The sequence below is a fragment of the Nematostella vectensis genome, chromosome 4 (genome assembly GCF_932526225.1).
Source record: "Nematostella vectensis chromosome 4, jaNemVect1.1, whole genome shotgun sequence".
NCBI lineage: Eukaryota > Metazoa > Cnidaria > Anthozoa > Actiniaria > Edwardsiidae > Nematostella > Nematostella vectensis.
Genome location: NC_064037.1, coordinates 6,200,038 through 6,220,278, shown reverse-complemented (window position 1 = coordinate 6,220,278; position 20,241 = coordinate 6,200,038). Strand labels below are relative to the sequence as shown.

General features: G+C 40.9%; 3 protein-coding genes across 3 annotated transcripts; 1 reads left to right on the top strand and 2 right to left on the bottom strand.

Annotated features, from left to right (window-relative positions):
• Positions 1 to 387: 387 nt before the first annotated feature.
• LOC116616226 lies at positions 388 to 5,199 on the bottom strand. Its single transcript, XM_032378231.2, has 3 exons — positions 4,578 to 5,199; positions 2,376 to 2,681; positions 388 to 1,854 (listed from the first exon to the last, which is right to left on the bottom strand). Exons 1-3 carry the CDS (start codon positions 4,722 to 4,724, stop codon positions 1,525 to 1,527), a joined length of 783 nt encoding a protein of 260 aa, XP_032234122.1. The 5' UTR covers positions 4,725 to 5,199; the 3' UTR covers positions 388 to 1,524.
• A 2,609-nt stretch (positions 5,200 to 7,808) lies between these two features.
• On the bottom strand, positions 7,809 to 13,521 carry LOC5509294 (3-methyl-2-oxobutanoate dehydrogenase [lipoamide] kinase, mitochondrial). The gene is made up of 10 exons (XM_032378265.2): positions 13,023 to 13,521; positions 12,713 to 12,781; positions 10,914 to 11,024; positions 10,640 to 10,687; positions 10,216 to 10,335; positions 9,849 to 9,944; positions 9,504 to 9,577; positions 9,210 to 9,338; positions 9,002 to 9,091; positions 7,809 to 8,733 (listed from the first exon to the last, which is right to left on the bottom strand). The coding sequence occupies exons 1-10, from the start codon at positions 13,194 to 13,196 to the stop codon at positions 8,415 to 8,417; spliced, it is 1,230 nt and encodes a 409-aa protein (XP_032234156.2). The 5' UTR covers positions 13,197 to 13,521; the 3' UTR covers positions 7,809 to 8,414.
• A 469-nt stretch (positions 13,522 to 13,990) lies between these two features.
• On the top strand, positions 13,991 to 17,873 carry LOC5509295 (BTB/POZ domain-containing adapter for CUL3-mediated RhoA degradation protein 3). The gene is made up of 4 exons (XM_032378257.2): positions 13,991 to 14,345; positions 15,589 to 15,848; positions 16,259 to 16,311; positions 17,062 to 17,873. Exons 1-4 carry the CDS (start codon positions 14,174 to 14,176, stop codon positions 17,441 to 17,443), a joined length of 867 nt encoding a protein of 288 aa, XP_032234148.1. The 5' UTR covers positions 13,991 to 14,173; the 3' UTR covers positions 17,444 to 17,873.
• The last annotated feature ends 2,368 nt before the right edge of the window (positions 17,874 to 20,241 follow it).

The window sequence follows — 20,241 nt, the reverse complement described above, 5'->3', positions numbered from 1 at the left end:
TGATATTTATATTCGAAAAAGTTATCCTCCCTCTCCCCCAAATCCAAGATGTCCGCTAGATCCCTAGTTTGCCTCTTTTAGATACACGAACACAACGAGAGTTGCCTTTAGGGGGACCCGAGAGGGGATTGGGGGAATTCACGGAAGTTGCCAGACGAACAAACAGTAGTTAGGGGGTAGACTCGAGAGATTAAGATCGAGAAATTAAGAGGCATCGTTGAGACGCTAAAGGGAGGGAAGGTGGATTTGGTGGACTTTGATCCGTGGTGGACGCTCTAAGGGGACCTTGTGATTGGAGGATTTTAAAGAACAGTATCGTGATTACGTTATTTCCGCCTTTCAAACCAACTTTGTCCCACCAATCAGAAGCCCTTACTTACCACTTAGTTTCTCGACCAGTCCGAAGATTTTTTATTTCGCTTCTAAAACCACTTGAATAGACTTCCTTTACTACTTACAATATAGTGCCCTATTTATTAGGCTTATATCCTGGCTTTGACCCCGAGATCTCTGCTAGATGTGGGTGGCGTTACTTTTGGCGTTTAGAGAAAGTGAACCAATACCTTGCACAATAGTCCATACTGAAACTTGTCCTCAGGGTTATTCTCATCGCTTTTTGGTAGAGCCAAGGGAAGCCCTATCAGGGCTGTAGCGAAATATTGGGGGGCACAATATAAAAAAATAATGAACATATTGGGGGCACAGCCACGGCCCTACTGGTCATTTCCTTATATCTTTGTAAATATTGGGGGTGGGGGGCACATTCCCTAGTGTCCCACCCCCTGCTACGGCCCTGCCTATGAAACGAGGTTGGCGCACATCCTGGATCCATTCCGTAAATTCTTGAGTTTCGAGACAGAAACGACATTACAACTATCAATTAAAAATTATTTGTACTTATTTTCTTTAAACAATTTAAATGTTGAAACCTTTCTACAAAGAGTGTCCCTGTACAAATTTAGACATGAATATCGAATCCCCTTACAAATTTGACAAATCACAAAATTAAGAAAGAGAAGTGTGCAGCATATTGGACGTCCTAAAAAACTGCCAAATTTAACAAAAACAAAAGGCGTGTATAAAGCCGAAGGCCGGAATGCACAAGACTCTAAGACGAGCTGAAGTGATACGGTATGTTTTTCTTAATATGGAGGAAAATACTTGTGTTATATGCCGCTCATGTGACCTCCTATTTTGGTGTCTCAGAAGAGCGGTTTTGGACAAGAAACTCCCTGCTCACTTGTAATGTTGCTAGCGCACCACGTCCCAGGATGCACAGCGAACCAGCGCTGTTATTCTTCTCTTTACTTCTCTTTTTTACTCACTCTCGCAAAGGTCTGGTCACTTTGACTTCTTGGTCTCTCAGTGCTAAGATATAATCAAGAGGAGGGGGGGGGGGGGGGGGGGCGACAGAAATGTGAAGGTCCTAAGTCGGTCACACTATTCTCAAGGCGAAGATGACTATTACACCCCCACGCCAATGACTCCACTATGCACCAGGAACATTAAATACACGATTTCGTTTTACACAGTCTCCACATGAAAGCCATTCATGTAGGATCCGTTAGCAAGGTGATTCTGCATCTTGGATTGTTGCGTTATTTGTTCTACTTCCTCCACTAGCACCTTAATAATGTACCCGCTTTTTCGTCTGTCCCTCAACATGGTAGCGTTGATCGCTTCCACGTGGTTCTCTAACCTGTTCGCTCTCTCTCGCTCCCAGCATAACTTATCGTATAGAAGTTTATTATTCTCTTGGAGTTTAGAGATTATTTCGGACGGGTTTTCTTGAGACTCTGTCGTCGATGAGTCTTTGCTTCTGCGATGTTTTTCTTTTGATAGCTTTTGCTTCATCTGAAAAGGGATTAATTGAAGCGAAGATAGTCAAAAAGACTGTAAGAATTAGAATTAGCAAGGCCATAAATTTACAATTCACTTTCCCCCTTCTTCACACAACTCTTTGCGATGCGAGCGTGAAACCGAGAATAAAAAAACTTTGCTATCTTGTTTACAATTTTGACCCCTGACCTCGGTTTCAAGCGCGTGTCGCAAAGTGTTGTGGGAAAAAGTGGGATAGGTGAATAATTTTGAAATGGATTAGACCAAGCAAGCACCCATTGCAATAGACGTAAAAGCTTCAGCAAGCTTTAACAAGAACAATGGCTAGGACGGAGAGACAGATTTGAAGCAAAAACGCCCCATTGTCTTCGGGCGCTTTTGTCGGAAGTTCGATTCGGTGCAGGGCGGAACGCGAGCTTCCCTGCTAGCAGAGGCCTCTTTTCTCTCGAAATACAGAGAAAAGAGGCCTCTGCTAGCAGGGAAAACGCGAGCCCTAAGGGTATTCGAATCAAGAGGTTATTAAGGTGGAAAATTACCTTTTTCAAGCTGTAAGCAGCTTTTTGCAGCGTCATGAACGTCTCGGTGTATCTCTTTAGTTGATCCTCTGCGAGCTCTACGCATCTCATCGCCGCTGAGGCGCCAAGGTGATGCGAATTGGTACGAACCACGTGATCTACAGGATCCATCTGCGGGCACGACCCGCCGAAATCCCGAAATCTTTCATCCCAGACTTCTTTATTATAAAGTCCATCCCGTCCAAGTGCGACACAGGGATCACTGTGAACTCGCTTGTTCAATTCGGCGAGTTTCTCGTTTACGATTGGCTGGACTCGCTCATCCTCCTGGGATGAGAAACAATCAATCTTAGAAAAAGCTCTCTGAGGCGTGAAACGCTGCAATTCTTATTCTCTATATAGTCGGATTTCATCGGAACGGCGGAGCTGGGCTGGGGTGGGGGGGGGGGGGGGGGGGGGGGGGAGAGGTGGCTAAACGCTAAATTCACATCCAGAAGTACTAAGCAGTTAACTATAAACGGCAGTTGACCATAAACGACAGCTCGAAACTAAAAACGCATTCTGCATTTTCGACCTTCTGAAATGCTAACAATTGTTGAAAACTACATTGAAGATTTGATCCTTATCACCACCTTAAAACATTTGAAAAGTAGGGGTGTTCTGTAATGCTCACCACTTAAGTCTCTGCCTCCGTCTATGATTTATGTCTATATTCGTTTCGACTGCAGGTCTAGGCAAAGTGTGGATCCTTTCTATTAAAGGGAACTTGAAATTTTAGTAAGGGAATCACAGCCTTTGTCAAATAACACCGGTAAAGATTCCAGGATAATGCCCTTTTTCTATCAGAGGTTTCTTGTTGGTATGGATATCTGGATATATCTCTTTCTCGTTTCTTAAAACATTTTTGTACCACAATAGTATTGAAAATCATTTGCTGACTGAATGCGTTATATGACTAAAAGATCCAACGATGTAATGCGGCTTACAGAAGAAAGCATAATCATAGAAACATCGGTTTTTATTGGGTTGCAGGTGGACTCTATTTTGTGGTTTGTGCTTGGGATTACTAAATAGTTTACGAATAAAGTTAACATGGGTCGCTTTTCTCGAATTCTAGGCCTGGTTGTCTCTTAATTTTTCTCTCTTTTAAATTAAAAAAAATGTATATGTGTCTTTTCACATCAGCAATCCAGATAGATAAATCGGTGCCCTGTTTCAATGAAGGTGTTCTGTCTGCCGCTTCACATCTCATTTTGTCAGAAAATAGAAACATGCTTGTATATATTGAGATTGTTTTCATCATGCGTTGATCTGATATTCGAATCTATACATAGCTATATTTGTATTATAAATAAACAATATTTAAATTCTACTTGCGCTTTTGTTAGGGAACAAAAATACTTTAGATCTTATTTACCTAAAGCTAAACTCAATTAAGGAGTTTTAAGAAAACAAAAAATTGTCATTACGCTAAAGCAATTTTAATTAAACTCAGCAAGTGCTAACAGGATTTATTTTAAAGTTGTGTATAGCATCGAACTTAAAAATTTCAGGTAATTGCTTTTTTTCGGTCACGCATTCAATTCCTCCAAAAACAAAATAAATGAAGCCTGGTTTCTTTTCACAATAAGTTTTGATTCAATACACTACACTTTCAGCTTGAAAAACTTCCTGACACATTTTGCGTCCAAAACACAACAAAGGTTGTAGACTGCGGGGGCTCAAATTGCTATTGTTTTTGTGCATGATCCTTCTTCCAAAACCTGATGAAAAGCAAGATAAAGCACACAACTTTAATTAAATAAAAAGTTGTCAACATTTGTAAAACAGCGAGCGAATTCTCGTTATCCACGTGTCCCCTTAAGAAATGCTAGACTACGAAAGCGTATAACTAAGTGATTTAATCGACGTCAAAAATACTACGAAGAATTAGATAAAAGCCTTATTCAAAGCATTTGGAGTTCGGCGTAGGATGCAGGGTTTAACAAACTTAAATAAACCAAAAAGGTAAAGCCGACCGGTGAATCTTTCCTCGCGATAAGCTGCGTATGAGATATAGTATATGTTTGAAGTTTCTCGATCGGTTATCTTCGCAATAATGCGTTTCATGTATCGTCAACAATCTCGTAAATAGAAAATTTTAATGATGTCTGCTCCGAACTTTGTTTGATTTAGAGGTAATTTAGAGAGCAAATTAACACGTGTAATAACGTGCAAACTCACCGATAATAATTCCAGTAATTCTTCCTTGAACTGTAGTTCTGTCTCCAAGTATAGAAGAACTTTCACCATACTTTCAAACTTCTGATTTACTTGGTTATCGTGTTGTTGCTTTGCCGCTCGCTCGCACCGTGCGTATGAGCTAGCCATTTTCCCGTCATGGATCTTGGACCACTTCCTCAACAGAGTAATAATATTCTTTGTCAAAGACGGCGATTATTTATATCCCTTTGTAGATCTCAAATCTGATATGTCAGCTGCACTAGTCTGAGTACGAGTTCAGCTTGACGTGCACGGAAAGCACTTCTATTCACGACTTTAAAATATGCACTTCGGCGACGATTTGCATAAATCAGGCCATCTAAGACTAATTGCTTTCCAAATCGACCGCCTTCTCGATTCTCTTTGTGGGATTTACGCTACAATAGGGACTGATTCGCGAGTTGTGTGTACAATACCGAGGGGTCAAATGACCGTATTTCGACATACTGTTGACCACCGGTGACAGATCCTGAGATATACCACATAAACCCCCCAGAATATAACACCACCAGTGGCCTACCCTTCGCTCTTTTGGGTACTCTATGCCGACTTGCCAAATACCTCGAAATAAAGTGGATTTGATATACGTATCATAACTTTGGCATTTATTTCCTTCCTTAGAAAAGGTTTGGTTTCCGCTTAGTAGACGAATGACGTCACAGGTTAATTATTTCGTCAATTTGACATAGTAGAGTTTAGGATCCACCAATAGCTGACAAGTTGTTAACATTATCTCAAATAAAAAAAAATCGAGCAAGCCAAATACCAAGAAAAATAGACAATTCGAACAGAAGCATCTTTCGGTCATAGAACTGCCATTTGGCATTTGCCATTCGACGTTTGCAATGACAACGTTTTTTGAAATAAGTGAATAAAGCTAATCCCGTGCTCCAGGCCCCCATGATCCTACTTCTGCAAATGAAAACGCTATAAAGGATATGAGGAATCATAAGATTCTGACAGTTTAAAAAGGCGTTAGTGTTAGGGTCTTTCTGTACGATCCGCACTGTCTGTGTTGGGTAGAGTCTGTATGGTGCGCACTGCCGGTGTTGGGTGGAGTGTGTACGGTGCGCACTGTCTGTGCTGGGTAGAGTCTGTACGGTGCGCACTGTCTGTGCTGGGTGTAGTCTGTACGGTGCGCACTGTCTGTGTTGGGTAGAGTCTGTACGGTGCGCACTGTCTGTGTTGGGTAGAGTCTGTACGGTACGCACTGTCTGTGTTGGGTAGAGTCTGTACGGTACGCACTGTCTGTGTTGGGTGGTCTGTACGGTGCGCACTGTCTGTGTTGGGTAGAGTCTGTACGGTGCGCACTGTCTGTGTTGGGTAGAGTCTGTACGGTACGCACTGTCTGTGTTGGGTGGTCTGTACGGTGCGCACTGTCTGTGTTGGGTAGAGTCTGTACGGTGCGCACTGTCTGTGTTGGGTAGAGTCTGTAGGGTACGTACTGTCTGTGCTGGATAGAGTCTGTACGGTGCGCACTGTCTGTGCTGGGTAGAGTCTGTAGGGTACGCACTGTCTGTGCTGGATAGAGTCTGTACGGTACGCACTGTCTGTGTTGGGTAGAGTCTGTACGATGCGCACTGTCTGTGTTGGGTAGAGTCTGTATGGTGCGCACTGTCTGTGTTGGGTAGAGTCTGTATGGTGCGCACTGTCTGTGTTGGGTAGAGTCTGTACGGTGCGCACTGTCTGTGCTGGGTAGAGTCTGTAGGGTACGCACTGTCTGTGCTGGATAGAGTCTGTACGCTACGCACTGTCTGTGTTGGGTGGTCTGTACGGTACGCACTGTCTATGCTGGGTGGTCTGTACGGTGCGCACTGTCTGTGCTGGGTGGTCTGTACGGTGCGCACTGTCTGTGCTGGGTAGAGTCTGTACGGTGCGCACTGTCTGTGCTGGGTAGAGTCTGTACGGTACGCACTGTCTATGCTGGGTCGAGTCTGTACGGTGCGCACTGTCTGTGTTTTGTGGTCTGTACGGTACGCACTGTCTGTGCTGGATAGAGTCTGTACGGTGCGCACTGTCTGTGTTGGGTGGTCTGTACGGTACGCACTGTCTGTGCTGGGTAGAGTCTGTACGGTGCGCACTGTCTGTGCTGGGTAGAGTCTGTACGGTACGCACTGTCTGTGCTGGGTAGAGTCTGTACGGTGGGCACTGTCTGTGCTGGGTAGAGTCTGTACGGTGCGCACTGCCTGTGCTTGGTAGAGTCTGTACGGTGGGCACTGTCTGTGTTGGGTGGTCTGTACGGTGCGCACTGTCTGTGCTGGGTAGAGTCCGTATGGTGCGCACTGTCTGTGCTGGGTAGAGTCTGTACGGTGCGCACTGTGTTGGGTAGAGTCTGTACGGTGCGCACTGTGTTGGGTAGAGTCTGTACGGTGCGCACTGTCTGTGTTGGGTAGAGTCTGTACGGTACGCACTGTCTGTGTTGGGTGGTCTGTACGGTGCGCACTGTCTGTGTTTTGTGGTCTGTACGGTGCGCACTGTCTGTGCTGGGTAGAGTCCGTATGGTGCGCACTGTCTGTGTTGGGTGGTCTGTACGGTGCGCACTGTCTGTGCTGGGTAGAGTCTGTACGGTGCGCACTGTCTGTGTTGGGTAGAGTCTGTACGGTGCGCACTGTCTGTGTTGGGTAGAGTCTGTACGGTGCGCACTGTCTGTGCTGGGTAGAGTCTGTACGGTACGCACTGTCTGTGCTGGGTAGAGTCTGTACGGTGCGCACTGTCTGTGTTGGGTAGAGTCTGTACGGTGTGCAATGTCTGTGTTGGGTGGTCTGTACAGTGCGCACTGTCTGTGCTGGGTAGTCTGTACGGTGCGCACTGTCTGTGCTGGGTAGAGTCTGTACGGTGCGCACTGTCTGTGTTGGGTGGTCTGTACGGTGCGCACTGTCTGTGCTGGGTAGAGTCTGTATGGTGCGCACTGTGTTGGGTAGAGTCTGTATGGTGCGCACTGTCTGTGTTGGGTAGAGTCTGTACGGTGCGCACTGTGTTGGGTAGAGTCTGTACGGTGCGCACTGTCTGTGTTGGGTAGAGTCTGTACGGTGCGCACTGTCTGTGTTGGGTGATCTGTACGGTGCGCACTGTCTGTGCTGGGTGGTCTGTACGGTGCGCACTGTCTGTGCTGGGTAGAGTCTGTACTATAGGCGCTGAATGGTTTAGTCAGCTTTACTTTGGATAACATTGGCGAGTATAATGATGACAATGTATAATAAAGTTGTTTTATTTTGTATTTGGCAATCTACACTGAATTGGTTGTTCAATAACCTTTTCAGGCAATAATTTTCTTCTTTCTTAATTTTGATTACATGAAATGTCTTATATATAACCAAAATCCTTTTTCACATTTTAGCATAAGCTGTAAAATATGAAAATAATTGATCATGTTTATTATACCAGGTATTCCCCCTCTTGGATATATTCTCATATTTTTTATTAGTCTATAAGAAAATGTAATTAAATAGTAAATCAAGTCACTAACGCTCGGCATTAGTCATTTTCATTAACCCGTGTACTACACTCTAGCTTATTACTCTTTATTGTGTTTCAATTCCAGAAACTTTTTCACGGTTAAATAAAAACCACTCTAATAGCTGATAAAATGCAAATCTTAAGTATACAACCATTTTAAACTAAAAGCTGTATTTTACAAAGGAAGGACGGAAGGGTTTATTTAATTCTTACTCTGACTTTGCGTAGAGATTTTTGATATGTTTGCATGCCATGGAAGGGAGCGTACTGCTCTCCTTTCATTCTCTATATTTCCAGTATGTACAATAGCAGCTATTTATATCTATAACGTCTAACTACGAGCTAAATACGGAAGCTCTCTTGGTTCCCTGTGATGTGCCTTAATCTTAGGTACACATCAGTGCCTAACCCTTCCATCGTCTGTACTTGGAGGGAGCCACCCAGATATGTGGAATAAGCGCGAGATGTTGGTAGACCAAAGCCCCAGCCAGCCATGGGACCACCACTTGGGGAGTTGTTAGGGTGACCTTGGCAGATGTCGTCAAACACACCCAGGCCGTCAGAGGGCCGGATCTGACTGCGGTCTCCCATGGTGGTAAAGGAGTACTTAAAGATATCTTTGAGCTTATTTTCGGGTATTCCACCTCCTCTGTCAGATATCCTAACAAGGAGAGAGACATCAGTAATTGTGATCACTGCTTCTCATCCATCATGAACTTTGAATATGACCACTAACAGTCCAGTTTTGTATTCCACTGTGCCGACTGGTAATAGGTGCTCAAAACACATACAGTGCGTTAAACAGCATTTGGAGCCAAAAGGAATATAAAAATATATATAAATCTATTGATAGAAAAAGATTTAGTGGAGATCTCATTCCAATTCACTGTAAGTTGAAGATGTGATAATAAGTATAAAACTGTTTTTACCTGACATAGAAGTCTGTATCGTTGGTGCATGTTGTCACTACGATGTTAGGGACTTCCATCAACTGTTTTCCATGGTATTCAACACTTGCTCTGAAAACATAACAATAAGAACATATATGGGCTTTACTAGTGTTTTGATATATCTAGTGCAAATGTGTCCATCTCTTCACAAACTTTATACAGATAAGAAAAAAGGTTTTTGCCTTACCTCATCGCATTCTTGATAAGTTCCTGCAAGATGTACTCTAGGGGGGAAGGGATGTATGGGAACATTGCCTTGGTATGACCATTCACTATTACTCCAGGTGCAACACCGTACAGATGCTCACAAATTTGTCTGGAAAACAAAACAAAGATCAAAAACAGTGCTACTGTTAAAACAATGCTTTTAATAATATAATGAAACCAAGTTATTGAGAAAATAAAATAGACTTAAACAGAATTGTGTTCATAAAATGACTGAAGAGTCAAAACAGCTGAATTGACCGACAGACTACAATACCTGGCAAAATCAGACGATCTCTCAATGACCTGTTTCAGGCTCAGTTGTGTGCAGATTATACCAATGTAATTTGGCTGAGAAAAACAAAAACATTAAAATGCAGTTAGACAACAGCATAATAGGTTTTTTTGAATGAAAAGGAACAAGATTTGAATAGTCAGCATGGTGCAATGCTGTATCCACACTAGCAATAACATAGCCACTCTAAGAAAACACATGTTTTGCACACTCAAGAGTATTCAGAGCATTCTTGTACACCTCTACTGCCAATGCAGCACAATGTACTGAGTTTAGGGGATACACAAAAATTAAATAGGATAAAGATAGATTGGTAAGAGGACTTACCTTCTCAAATCTGAGTGCCAAGTGATGCTCGGCAAGCATTCTGATTCCAAGTCTAGACTTCAAGGTGCGGTCCAGAAAATTGCCCATGGTCTCATACTGTAGAAAAAAAGTTCACAAACTTCCTCAATAATTAAAAAAAGTGTGAGTAGAAGAATAAGATAAGCAAGTTATATGTAGCAGGCTATTACAGAAAGTATTTTTTTAAATTTATTTGAATGATCCCATTATTCAATTATTATTATTATTATTATTGTTTTTTTTTTTGCTGTTGTTTATAAGAAAAATGGGGACAACAACTCATTAATATTATTTATCTATTATATTATATTTTATTTCTTTTATCAATTTTTTCTCTTTAGTTACTCACTGAGACATGCTGTTTGCATTCTTGGAAACCTTCAGCCAAATTTGTGACAACATGCTGATGGTTGTCAAGCAAGTTTTTGACGAGGTGACTGAAGCGCTCTTCACTTTCCAGGTTATCAATCTAAATAAACAATTCTAGATTACCACACAAGCTGTCACAAACAAATAATCCAGAGTGTTAAACAAACTGTTACAACAATAAGAAAAAAAAACTTCAGGGATCTGGAATAAATTCAAAACATGCATACTGGGGAATCTGAAAAGTCGAAATTGAAAAGTACGATGGAATTGGAACCTCCAAACTACTCAAATGCAAATTGTGAATAATCGGCAAGATGGTTCCAAAAGAAAGTTTTGTCACCTTCCCACTCATAGATTTCTAGATGAATATTGATGAATATTTAAAAAAAGGCCTTGATACAAACCTTTGGGTATTTTGTCAGCGATGTGAAAGCTCGCAGGTAGAGCTCATACTATAAAATATATGGTAATATTTAGAATCATACAAACATTTACATGCATATTCAATAAAAACAGACAAAAAGAAATAGGGGTATAAACAGGGTGAGATCCATATAACATTATATTTTTTTATGTAGTCCATTTTTAAATTCTAAAGCACATCTGGACATTTGGAAAATGCCTTAATATAAATACTTGGTGATAATAATATGCTGTAGCACTGAGAGATAAACTCACTGTGTCATGAATTGAGGGGTTGGAGAGAATGATGTACGGTAACTGCTGAAAGTCCTTCAAGCGTCTTGCTATCCTGATAGGCAGTTCTTTATGTAGGTATTGAGCACTTTTCTGTAAGAGTAAACACACTTGAATTTTTTATCCACAACCCTAATAAAGCCTGTAATGATAATTTTATAAGGAGTAGTATTAAATATTTTAAATATCATTTAATCTTGAATTCAGTGACAATAAAGCATTTATCATACTTTTAGATAAACAAACTCTGTTATGAGCAATTTTAGTTTAAACATGTTGATATAATCCAGATCCAGACTTATTGTTGGTTTTTTCAATGTATATCAGTTTGATTGTTTGTCTACATACCATAGGACAATAAAAAAAATATATGCTATTCAGTGATAAGGGACAGAGGCTGTTAAATAAATTATCATGTGTCAGAAACAATTGGCAACAGTCAAAATGTTTTTTTTATCATTTGCTTGTGCTTTGTTTGTCACTAAAAAATACCAGGGGATTAAGACCCCGTCCCCACGTATCCGTTTTTGTTTGAAAACGCAACCTTTTTGTTACGGATACGGGTATCGTCCACACGGAAACGCGAAAACGATGATCGAAAACGGAACGATTTGAAAAAGATCTCCAGAGTGGAACAATTTGAAAACAATAACCTATCGGTGCCGTGGGGACGTACGAGAACAGAACCTTTCGAAAACGATGGCGTGATTCAATTTGCGTGCGCGATGTAAACAAGCAAAATAATGGGAATATGCATGCGCTGTAGAGCTTGTTATCGTTTTCGTATCATTTCTGCGTTTTCATGGGGACGGGTCGTATCAAAATGAAAACGCTTCGTGTGGACGCGGATCTTTTTGAAAACGGAACGAAAAGGTTGCGTTTTCAAACGAAAACGGATACGTGGGGACAGGGTCTAACTTACCCACTAGCCATCCCCACCCTATGTCTCCCTTCTCTTCCCCTCCCCCCCCCCCCCACCCCAACATCCAGAAATATGTTGTTAAAAAGCAGGATACTTCTTTTAATCTCTTGCACAAAAACCAGGGGACACAAAAGATTTGTAAACAAGTGTTCTGGGTTTCTGGCGTACAAAGTTGGAATGTATGGCCAGCAAAATAACTTTTTCACCAAGGTCAGGGATACTCAGCGGTATAGCAGGGGTGGTAAGGGTTATTTTTGTGATCCGTGAACGGGCTTTCTTGTTTATCATAAATTGTGAAAAAGACAGATTGAAAACCGTGATCCGTGATTGCTACCTTCGCTGTGAATCGTGAATAGCGAAATTTGATCAATGTGAATCGTGATCTTTGCTCTTTAAAAAACGTGAATCATGATTTCCAAGTAAAGATTGATCCTTGGGGCCAGTTAATCAGTTTATCGTGAAAAGTGATTTTTGAAACTCGTGAAATGTGCAGGGTACCCCCTTACTGCCCCTGCTATAGCCGAGGGGAGGAGCCAAGCACCTCTTCCCATCACCGTTCTAACATCCCAAAAAGAAAATATACTAATTACAGTAAATGTGTGGAACATGATTGAAAATATAGGTTCAATTGTCTTTTTAGAAATCATGTCACTGGTATTTTCAACCACCAGACTTTTCTGCAAGTATGAAGACCTAATCTCATTTATTCAACAGAGGGGGATTTAAACCTGGTTTATATAGATAAGAGGTTTGAGATCCATGAACAATCTCCAATATCCCCTCATGTTGACTTGATGTTTATGGTAATAATATATTGAGAAAAACTAATTGAAAAAAGATCAAATACTTGTCCTCTTACCAACAAATGGGTTCCATCTTTGAATTTGCCAGCGTATAGCATCTGATAGGGTGTCAAACGAATGGATGACTGAGGATAAAAAATTTTAAAACGATCGATATTTTATGTTGTTGCACAGTAATAAATAAAAATGCCTCCGACATTGTGTAGGCATAAAGGTTTTAATGTCACGCACACACACACAGATAACTAATGGCAATCGAAAAACAAAACAAGGTTGTTTGTAGGTCATAGCGACTTCTGTACAAATGGGATCAAGTTTTAAATAGATGAAGCCATAGCACCTCAACAAAACGGCTGAGCTTTGTACCTTTGAGGCGTATTCGTCCAAAGTGTTTTGTTTAACATGGCTCCAAACTTGAGTCTGTGACCCATACATAGACATACTCGATAATCCACATCGCAAATGGCCCGGCTTCGCAGAATACAGCAAACGAAATCCTCCGCCATCCAGCCACGATCTCGATAACATTAGAGTTCTCATTGTCCTTGCAAAATTCTCAGATTCTCAATTTCAAATAAAAAAAAAAACTAACTAAAGCAAGTCTTCTTTACTGGTTAATTACGGATTGGCTCTTGCCGTTGTACCCTTGGCCTTTGAATCAATGTTTCTTGTACAACCATTTGAAAGGAACGAGCGGTAAAATAACACTTGCTTGAACAAAGCAAACAAACGGGTCCGTGGTTTTACATGATGGCTTCTAGGCTCGTGATATTTGGCACAGTATGAAGAAAACGCTGTTACATATAACAGCAAAGTCCACGCGCTCTAGCGGCCCGAAGCACAACAACACAAAACAAGGACATTGAAGAGGAACGGGTGAGAGGGGCATCGAAACAACACGCTGACCAATCAGATTACGTGATTTGGGGAATTTTGACCAATCAATAAAGAAAGAAGAAAACAGCACGTGAAATGTGCGTGTACTTCCGGATAAACCTGTTTCTGGGCGCGAGCTTGCTTGCAAACACCACGGACTGGATGGAGGTATTTCTTTCAGCTTTACAATCGTAAGCCTTATTTCAAGAAAATTAGTTATATATTAGTTATTTTATATGTGCATATAGCGATTGCAGATTTGTGATTTGCAGATGTATAATTTGACAAAGGGAAATGTACATTTGGTGCCTCGTTACACAGAGTGATCTGTGTATACGTGATTTCACCGGACCTTTTTTGTAATAAAAGTACAACCCGTTACAAAAAAGTGCTGGTACAACACCAAATTACAGGTGATTTGGTTGTGCTTTTAGGGCGTAGTCCTGGAGTCCCTGTGCTCCGCCCGCGAGGCGGTCAGTGGTTCGACACGCTTGGCATCCTGGGAATGTTTTCAAGTGATGCACAGTTATTTTCGGAAGCGCAGTATAAAGGCCGAATGTCGCAGGCGAACTCTGTCGTTGCCGTGTAGTACGGCAAGGGAAAGGCTTAGTTGACAACAAGAGGTCGAAGAAGGGAGCAAAATGTCTGGAGAGGCCTCACATGCGACTACCATTCGTGGATCGCCGACAAAATATGTAAAATTGAACGTTGGTGGTTCCCTGCATTACACAACTCTTGGGACTCTTACAAAACACGATAACATGTTACGGGCAATGTTCAGTGGCCGAATGGAGGTTTTGACCGACAGTGATGGTATGATATTAGTTATGTTGTGTTGATGTGTTTGCGATACGGGCCAATAACTGTGGCGTTGTGTCGTGGACAAACAATTCAGAAAGTGTTAAAATACAAGCAAACCACTGCATTTGGTGTCTATGCTATTACTGTCACAAGAAAAAATAGAGATTATTGGTTAATTTCTTGTTACTTACAACACCCCATGGCCACTCATGCTGTTAAAATTCAAGAATTAACACTAACACATCATCACAATAAATCTTTATGGGTCAAACCGGAATAAATTTTATGCTACAGAATGCTAAACCACGTCCAGCCCATACCAAGTCACCCATTCCTCTGTACATTTACCAGAATGCTGAATCAGAAAAGCCAATCCCCTCTACCTTTCTACCCTTTCTCACTCTCACTCATGAAATCCTAATATTGCCAATAATATTATGTATTGCTTGTTTTAGCATACAAATCAGCATCCCCTGATGAATAAAAAAGGCATCCTCTTCGAATAAGCACCCCCATCTCAACAATGTTGGATGACCTTTCACCCTAATATCCGATTATTTTCCATATTGAACAGATAATTGTCAACTCTAAAACTGTTGCTCATTTTCAGTTCCTCAGACTTGTTGCATTAGCCCCCCAAAAACGATAATGCACACTTGTTGCTAGAGGCAGGAGTCTAAATTGTGTCTACATTTGAATAGGGATCCCCTTTAGGTTCCAAAAGATTAAAAATGCACCTAGGGTGCTGAAATACCCTTTTTTATTTCTCAAATGATCACATTAGACTTGTAATCCTGATATTAGCCACCAATTTTATGGTTACCACTTTTGGGGCGGATGTGAAAAAGAGGAACAGAAATGTGAAGTGTGTTCTGATAAACTAAAGTGTGTCATACAAAGTTTTAAGGAGGCTTCATACACTGGAAGGCCTGTTATAGGCTTGATGCATTGAAAGGCAATTATCTATTACCATATTGAAACAGACAGGAAGTCTGCAAAAATATCCTATTGTCCATGTTCAAATCAATTTTACAATTGCATGTCAAATTGTCTTTAAAGGGACTTACATATGATAGAAATCATGATAAATATTTGTTAGAAGAAAGAGAAAAAAACAAAAGCTTGGAACTAGCTGATGTTTTTTTAGATAACATATTTTATAAAGTGCATAGTTTTTTTATAAATTTGTTTAATGCTAGATCTTATAATATGTGGGAAAAAAATGTGTACTGAAACCTACTGTATTTTTTTCTAGGGTGGATACTCATTGATCGTTGTGGAAAACATTTTGGAACCATCCTCAACTTTCTCAGAGATGGCTCCATCCCTCTACCTCAATGTGAATCAGAACTTAGAGAGCTCTGCACAGAGTCTAAATACTATCTAATTGAACAGTTAGTGAACCAGTGTGAAGCTCTTTTGGCGAAGAAACAACAACAGCATGACCCAATTTGCCGAGTTCCACTTATTACTTCGACCAAAGAAGAAAGACTTCTAGTCAGTACTGCTAGCAAGGTGAGAGCAAAGCTTACTATATTCGCTAAAAAAAGTGAGTTTTCCTGCTTTGTCAGGATTTACCAGTGGGTTATGTCTTGAGTAAGCAATTGACTGATACTCGAAGTGCAAGAGTAAAACAAACAAAACAAACAATTTGTGCTAGCCTAGAGGTCTAGCATAAAAAGCACAAATAGGGGCTCCAAGCCCCTATTTTTTGTTTGAAGATTGCCCAACTAACTGGGGCATATAGTGAGTGCATATAGGTTAAATAGGTTAATAATATTGCTTAAAAATTGTTGGAATAAAACTAGATGTTGATGGAAAGAGACTGCAAAGCATGCTTTGTTTAAAATAAAGTGACCTTTCTTGATGATGCACTAAGAATCCTGTACTTTATGGTTATTTATTTATCTTTTTTTCTGTTTCAGCCAATTGTGAAGCTTTCCTATAACAGGTCCAATAACAAGTACTCCTACACAGGGTAGGTAGAAAAATAAGAGGGAATAAAGTTGTATCTCTACCAAGCAGCGACCTTTAGAACTATCCCAAGTCGAAGCTTACCGTGACTTTCATCATTCTATGAGCTCTCATAAAAAAATTCATACTGCTTTTTGGCTTTCATCATTCAAACTAATGGAATTCCATTTGTGGGTTTTTCATTGGCCAGTACCCCACAAAGAGTTGGCTCGGTTAGAAACCATTTCAGTGCTGGCCAAAGAAAAATGGTTTAGGACTTTGAGTGACAGAAGCCAGAAGGAAATTTAGCTTTGGGAATTGACAATGAACGGTCACAGGGTATTAAAAAATTTAAGGTATGAAGTTTGGCCATTAAAAAGTGGTTCACAAATTCTGTTAGAATAGTAGCTTTATACTATCTGTTGCCACAACGGTAACCTGTTCCCTTTTACTTGTCATTTTTTGTAATCTGGTATAAGTGAATAACTAATTCTCTTCACCTTGGCCACTTGGCGGTGGTGGCTTAATAGAGGTACCACTGTATCTGACAATTCACAATTATGTGCTATTCCAGAGAATTGGAAATTTCGAGGAGTATGGACAGGTCTGTGCGGATTCCCAGCAGTGAAAATTTTTTTTTTCAGGATAGAGATTCAAAGTGATGAAAAGTCCTCCAAAAGAATTTCCTTTTTGGGATCGAAAAAAAATCCAATTGTAGTTACCCTTATAATTTATCATACTCATGCATTTACGATTCACTTGTTTTATTTTGCAGACAATCTGATGACAACTTGCTAAAAAATATAGAACTGTTTGACAAACTCTCGTTGCGATTCAATGGTCGCATTCTCTTTATCAAGGACCTTATTGGAAACAACGAAATTTGTTGTTGGACTTACTACGGGAATGGGAAGAAAATAGCGGAAGTGTGTTGTACCTCTATCGTATATGCAACCGAAAAGAAGCAAACAAAAGTTGAGTTTCCAGAAGCGAGGATTTACGAAGAGACATTAAATGCGTTGTTGTATGAGAATAGAATGGATGCTAAGCTACCAGACGCGGAGCTGCTGCATGCTACAAGAGGAGCAGTGGGGGCCAGGGTCATCCATGATTCAGAAGAGGAACCTATGAGAAGGCATCGTGCCGGGGACTCATAACTCCACATAAAGCCAAATCTATTTTTTTTCTGGGGCAGTGGCGTGGCTAGGGGGTAGTTAGGGGTGCATCACTATCCTTTCCCCCTTCAAAAGGATTTCAAAATCCTAAAGAGAAGGAAGATACCTGTTTCATTTGGGGTTACACTTAGTTTTTTTGAAGTTATTTCCTTGAGCATCCCCCTGGGTACGCCTCAGTGAACCATTAATATAAACCTGATTCCTCTAGACTTTTTTTGATGCTTGTAGATAATATGTAGATACAAGAGGCAGATTATAATTTATTGTATTGACTGGTTGCTACACCATGAAATTATCGTTAAGGTTTTTGCAATACTGCGGTACCAGATAAAGAAAAAAATATTTTTTTTAAAAATGAAGATTTAAATATTACCATTAAATGTCAACCATAAATAGTCAGTAATTACATGAAGAACATCGATGTCGTATTTCCCCGCGCCAGTCTAGATTTAATCTAGACTGTAATTCAACGAGATGTCATCTAGCTTCTGAAACGCTTTAGGAATATGCGTCTTTAATCTTTAAATGGTATAATTGCATTTAGCTGAAGCTAATGTTGCAATAGAGTGGCCAGCTAAAGGCCTGCCTTAAAGGTCGTAAGATCTTTGGCCTTGACTGCTGTTTCTATTCCACATTAGGATACTTCGGGTGAAAAATGAATATTTGTAAGCCTTTACTCTGCTAGGTAGCTGCCTATATTTAAGGTTGTGTCCTCCGAACCTCTGTTTCTTTCAATCTACTTTTGCATTGTTGTCGAAAAAGCTAAAAACTTGACACATAATGCTGTAGAGTATTGTCGACTCCGACGTCCGCGACGACGACCTTTAGTCTCGTCACGCTCTAGGTGGCGTTTGAGCACCAGCTTAGCCCCAGCCAGAGCCTTCTTGATTTGTAGGACTAAAATTGCTTACTGGACACGAGAGGAGTCTGGAGGCTCTGGTACCCAGGGTACTCTGACGCAAGTTTTGTATAATAATCTTCAGAGAGCTTAATGAATCAAACCTTAGGATTCATGTCGAGGTTTGTATGGGGACGATCGACTTCCGGTGGATTTTAGTCTGATGGTTCGGACTCGACCCAGGCTCTCCAATTTTTTTTTTTTTTTTTTTTTTTTTCGGAAATAGGGGTTTAGGGTTATTGGGATTCCTGTGGCGCGCGCGAAAATTCTACTTATTTTGAACTAATTTTACTCGGGTCGCGCTTCGCGAGGGCATTTCGCTAGTGTTCACTCCGAGCGCCCGTGGGCCAGGCTATAATGACAAATTGTATCCCAAGCTTCTTTGCGCGGTTCGATTTCGCGAGGGTAGTTGTTCTTCTTTCATCATTGTTGAATAATATCCTTATTCAACAATAAGGATAAAACTGCTGAAGGTAAAAAGAAGTTACAGGGATATAAACTCTCAAAATTTGTATTTTTTTGCAAGAAATGGTCCGATTTTGCACCGAATTTGATTAGTCTCGATTTAATGAAAAACTTTTTCACCTTCTTTTATTCTAGCGTGATAAAGGTGTATTGACAGCTGAATTTGATGTATTATTCTCAGTACTAGCCTACTGGTCCAACGGCAACATTGTCGTCACACCCCCCCCCCCCCCCCCCCCGATACCGCGGAGGTCGAATCGCAGCACGATTAACGATTACCCCACTCCATAGCCCATCCCGCTCCCCACTTTACAAGCACCCTCTGCTCCTCCCCATCGTCTGCCGCCCCTGAAATATCTCTTGCACTTGAAGGCGGAGGCCTATTTTCCGCGAAAAAAGAGAGAGCAATAGGCGTGCACAGCAGGACAAATTAAATTCGTAAACACAAACACGAAAAGAATGATGGATAAGTAAAATCAAGAGAGCATAAGATATGCTCTCTTGGTAAAATAAATTTGGGAACCCTCTTATAATGGAGATGTAATAAATACACAACAAAATCTACCGTCCCTCCATCGTAAGCATCATTACGAATAGAATCAAAAAGCCCAAACTGTCGCGATCTCGTACCAGAACAATGAATACAATACTCCAAAAACTGGAAATCGACTCTGCCAAATTTTCAAATGTGATTGCGATGGATGGTGAGGAGCAAGGCTACATGGTTGATGGAGGAGCGGAACACGAGGCTCGCGGTGTGGACAGTGTTGTTGGAACATTATCTGGGTCTATTCCAGAAACTATTAATACTAATACGGTTACTAGTACAGTGGGGGAGTCTACTATGGGTCTTAACGTAGTTGTTAATTTATCTAGCCGGGAACTTAGCCGTGGGGAGGTTGCTCTTCTTTCTAAGGGTCTTAAATGTTGTCCTACTCCTAATGATAGTTGGATGTTTTTGCTTTACGTAAGGATATCAATGATTTCGTTAGGCGTATAAGGTTAAGGGAATTTTTTTATGATCCGGATGCCGTAGATGCAGATTTTTCGGAAATCCCAGCTTTTAGAAAAAAATCATCTTGGTGTCCAGAAAAAGGTCGCGAAATTGCTATAGAGGCGTACGCTAAAGCCTTGGAGGAAGAGATCTTATCTTCAACCAAACAAGGTACGATTTATAGTAATTTGACACAGGATGAACGCCGGGCTCTTAAGGATTTAAGGTATGCTAAGGATATAGTTATAAAAGAGGCGGATAAGGGGTCTGGGGTAGTGGTCATGGATAAGGATAAGTATATTCAAGAGGCACTAAGACAGCTCAGTGACAAGGAGGTATATAAGGAAACCAAGGATCTCACGCAGTATATTACGGAGCTAGTAAATAGAAGGATACGTAAGTTGTCTGCTGATGGATTTATAG

Coding starts and splice junctions, on each gene's coding strand:
- LOC116616226 (XM_032378231.2), bottom strand. CDS start 4,724: ATGGCTAGCTCATACGCACGGTGCGAGCGAGCGGCAAAGCAACAACAC. Junction 2,682..4,577: donor AATTACTGGAATTATTATCG/GTGAGTTTGCAC, acceptor TTCTCATCCCAG/GAGGATGAGCGAGTCCAGCC. Junction 1,855..2,375: donor CTGCTTACAGCTTGAAAAAG/GTAATTTTCCAC, acceptor ATCCCTTTTCAG/ATGAAGCAAAAGCTATCAAA.
- LOC5509294 (XM_032378265.2), bottom strand. CDS start 13,196: ATGAGAACTCTAATGTTATCGAGATCGTGGCTGGATGGCGGAGGATTT. Junction 10,688..10,913: donor ACCCCTCAATTCATGACACA/GTGAGTTTATCT, acceptor TATATTTTATAG/TATGAGCTCTACCTGCGAGC. Junction 9,578..9,848: donor TGGCACTCAGATTTGAGAAG/GTAAGTCCTCTT, acceptor TGTTTTTCTCAG/CCAAATTACATTGGTATAAT.
- LOC5509295 (XM_032378257.2), top strand. CDS start 14,174: ATGTCTGGAGAGGCCTCACATGCGACTACCATTCGTGGATCGCCGACA. Junction 15,849..16,258: donor TAGTCAGTACTGCTAGCAAG/GTGAGAGCAAAG, acceptor TTTCTGTTTCAG/CCAATTGTGAAGCTTTCCTA. Junction 16,312..17,061: donor AACAAGTACTCCTACACAGG/GTAGGTAGAAAA, acceptor TTTATTTTGCAG/ACAATCTGATGACAACTTGC.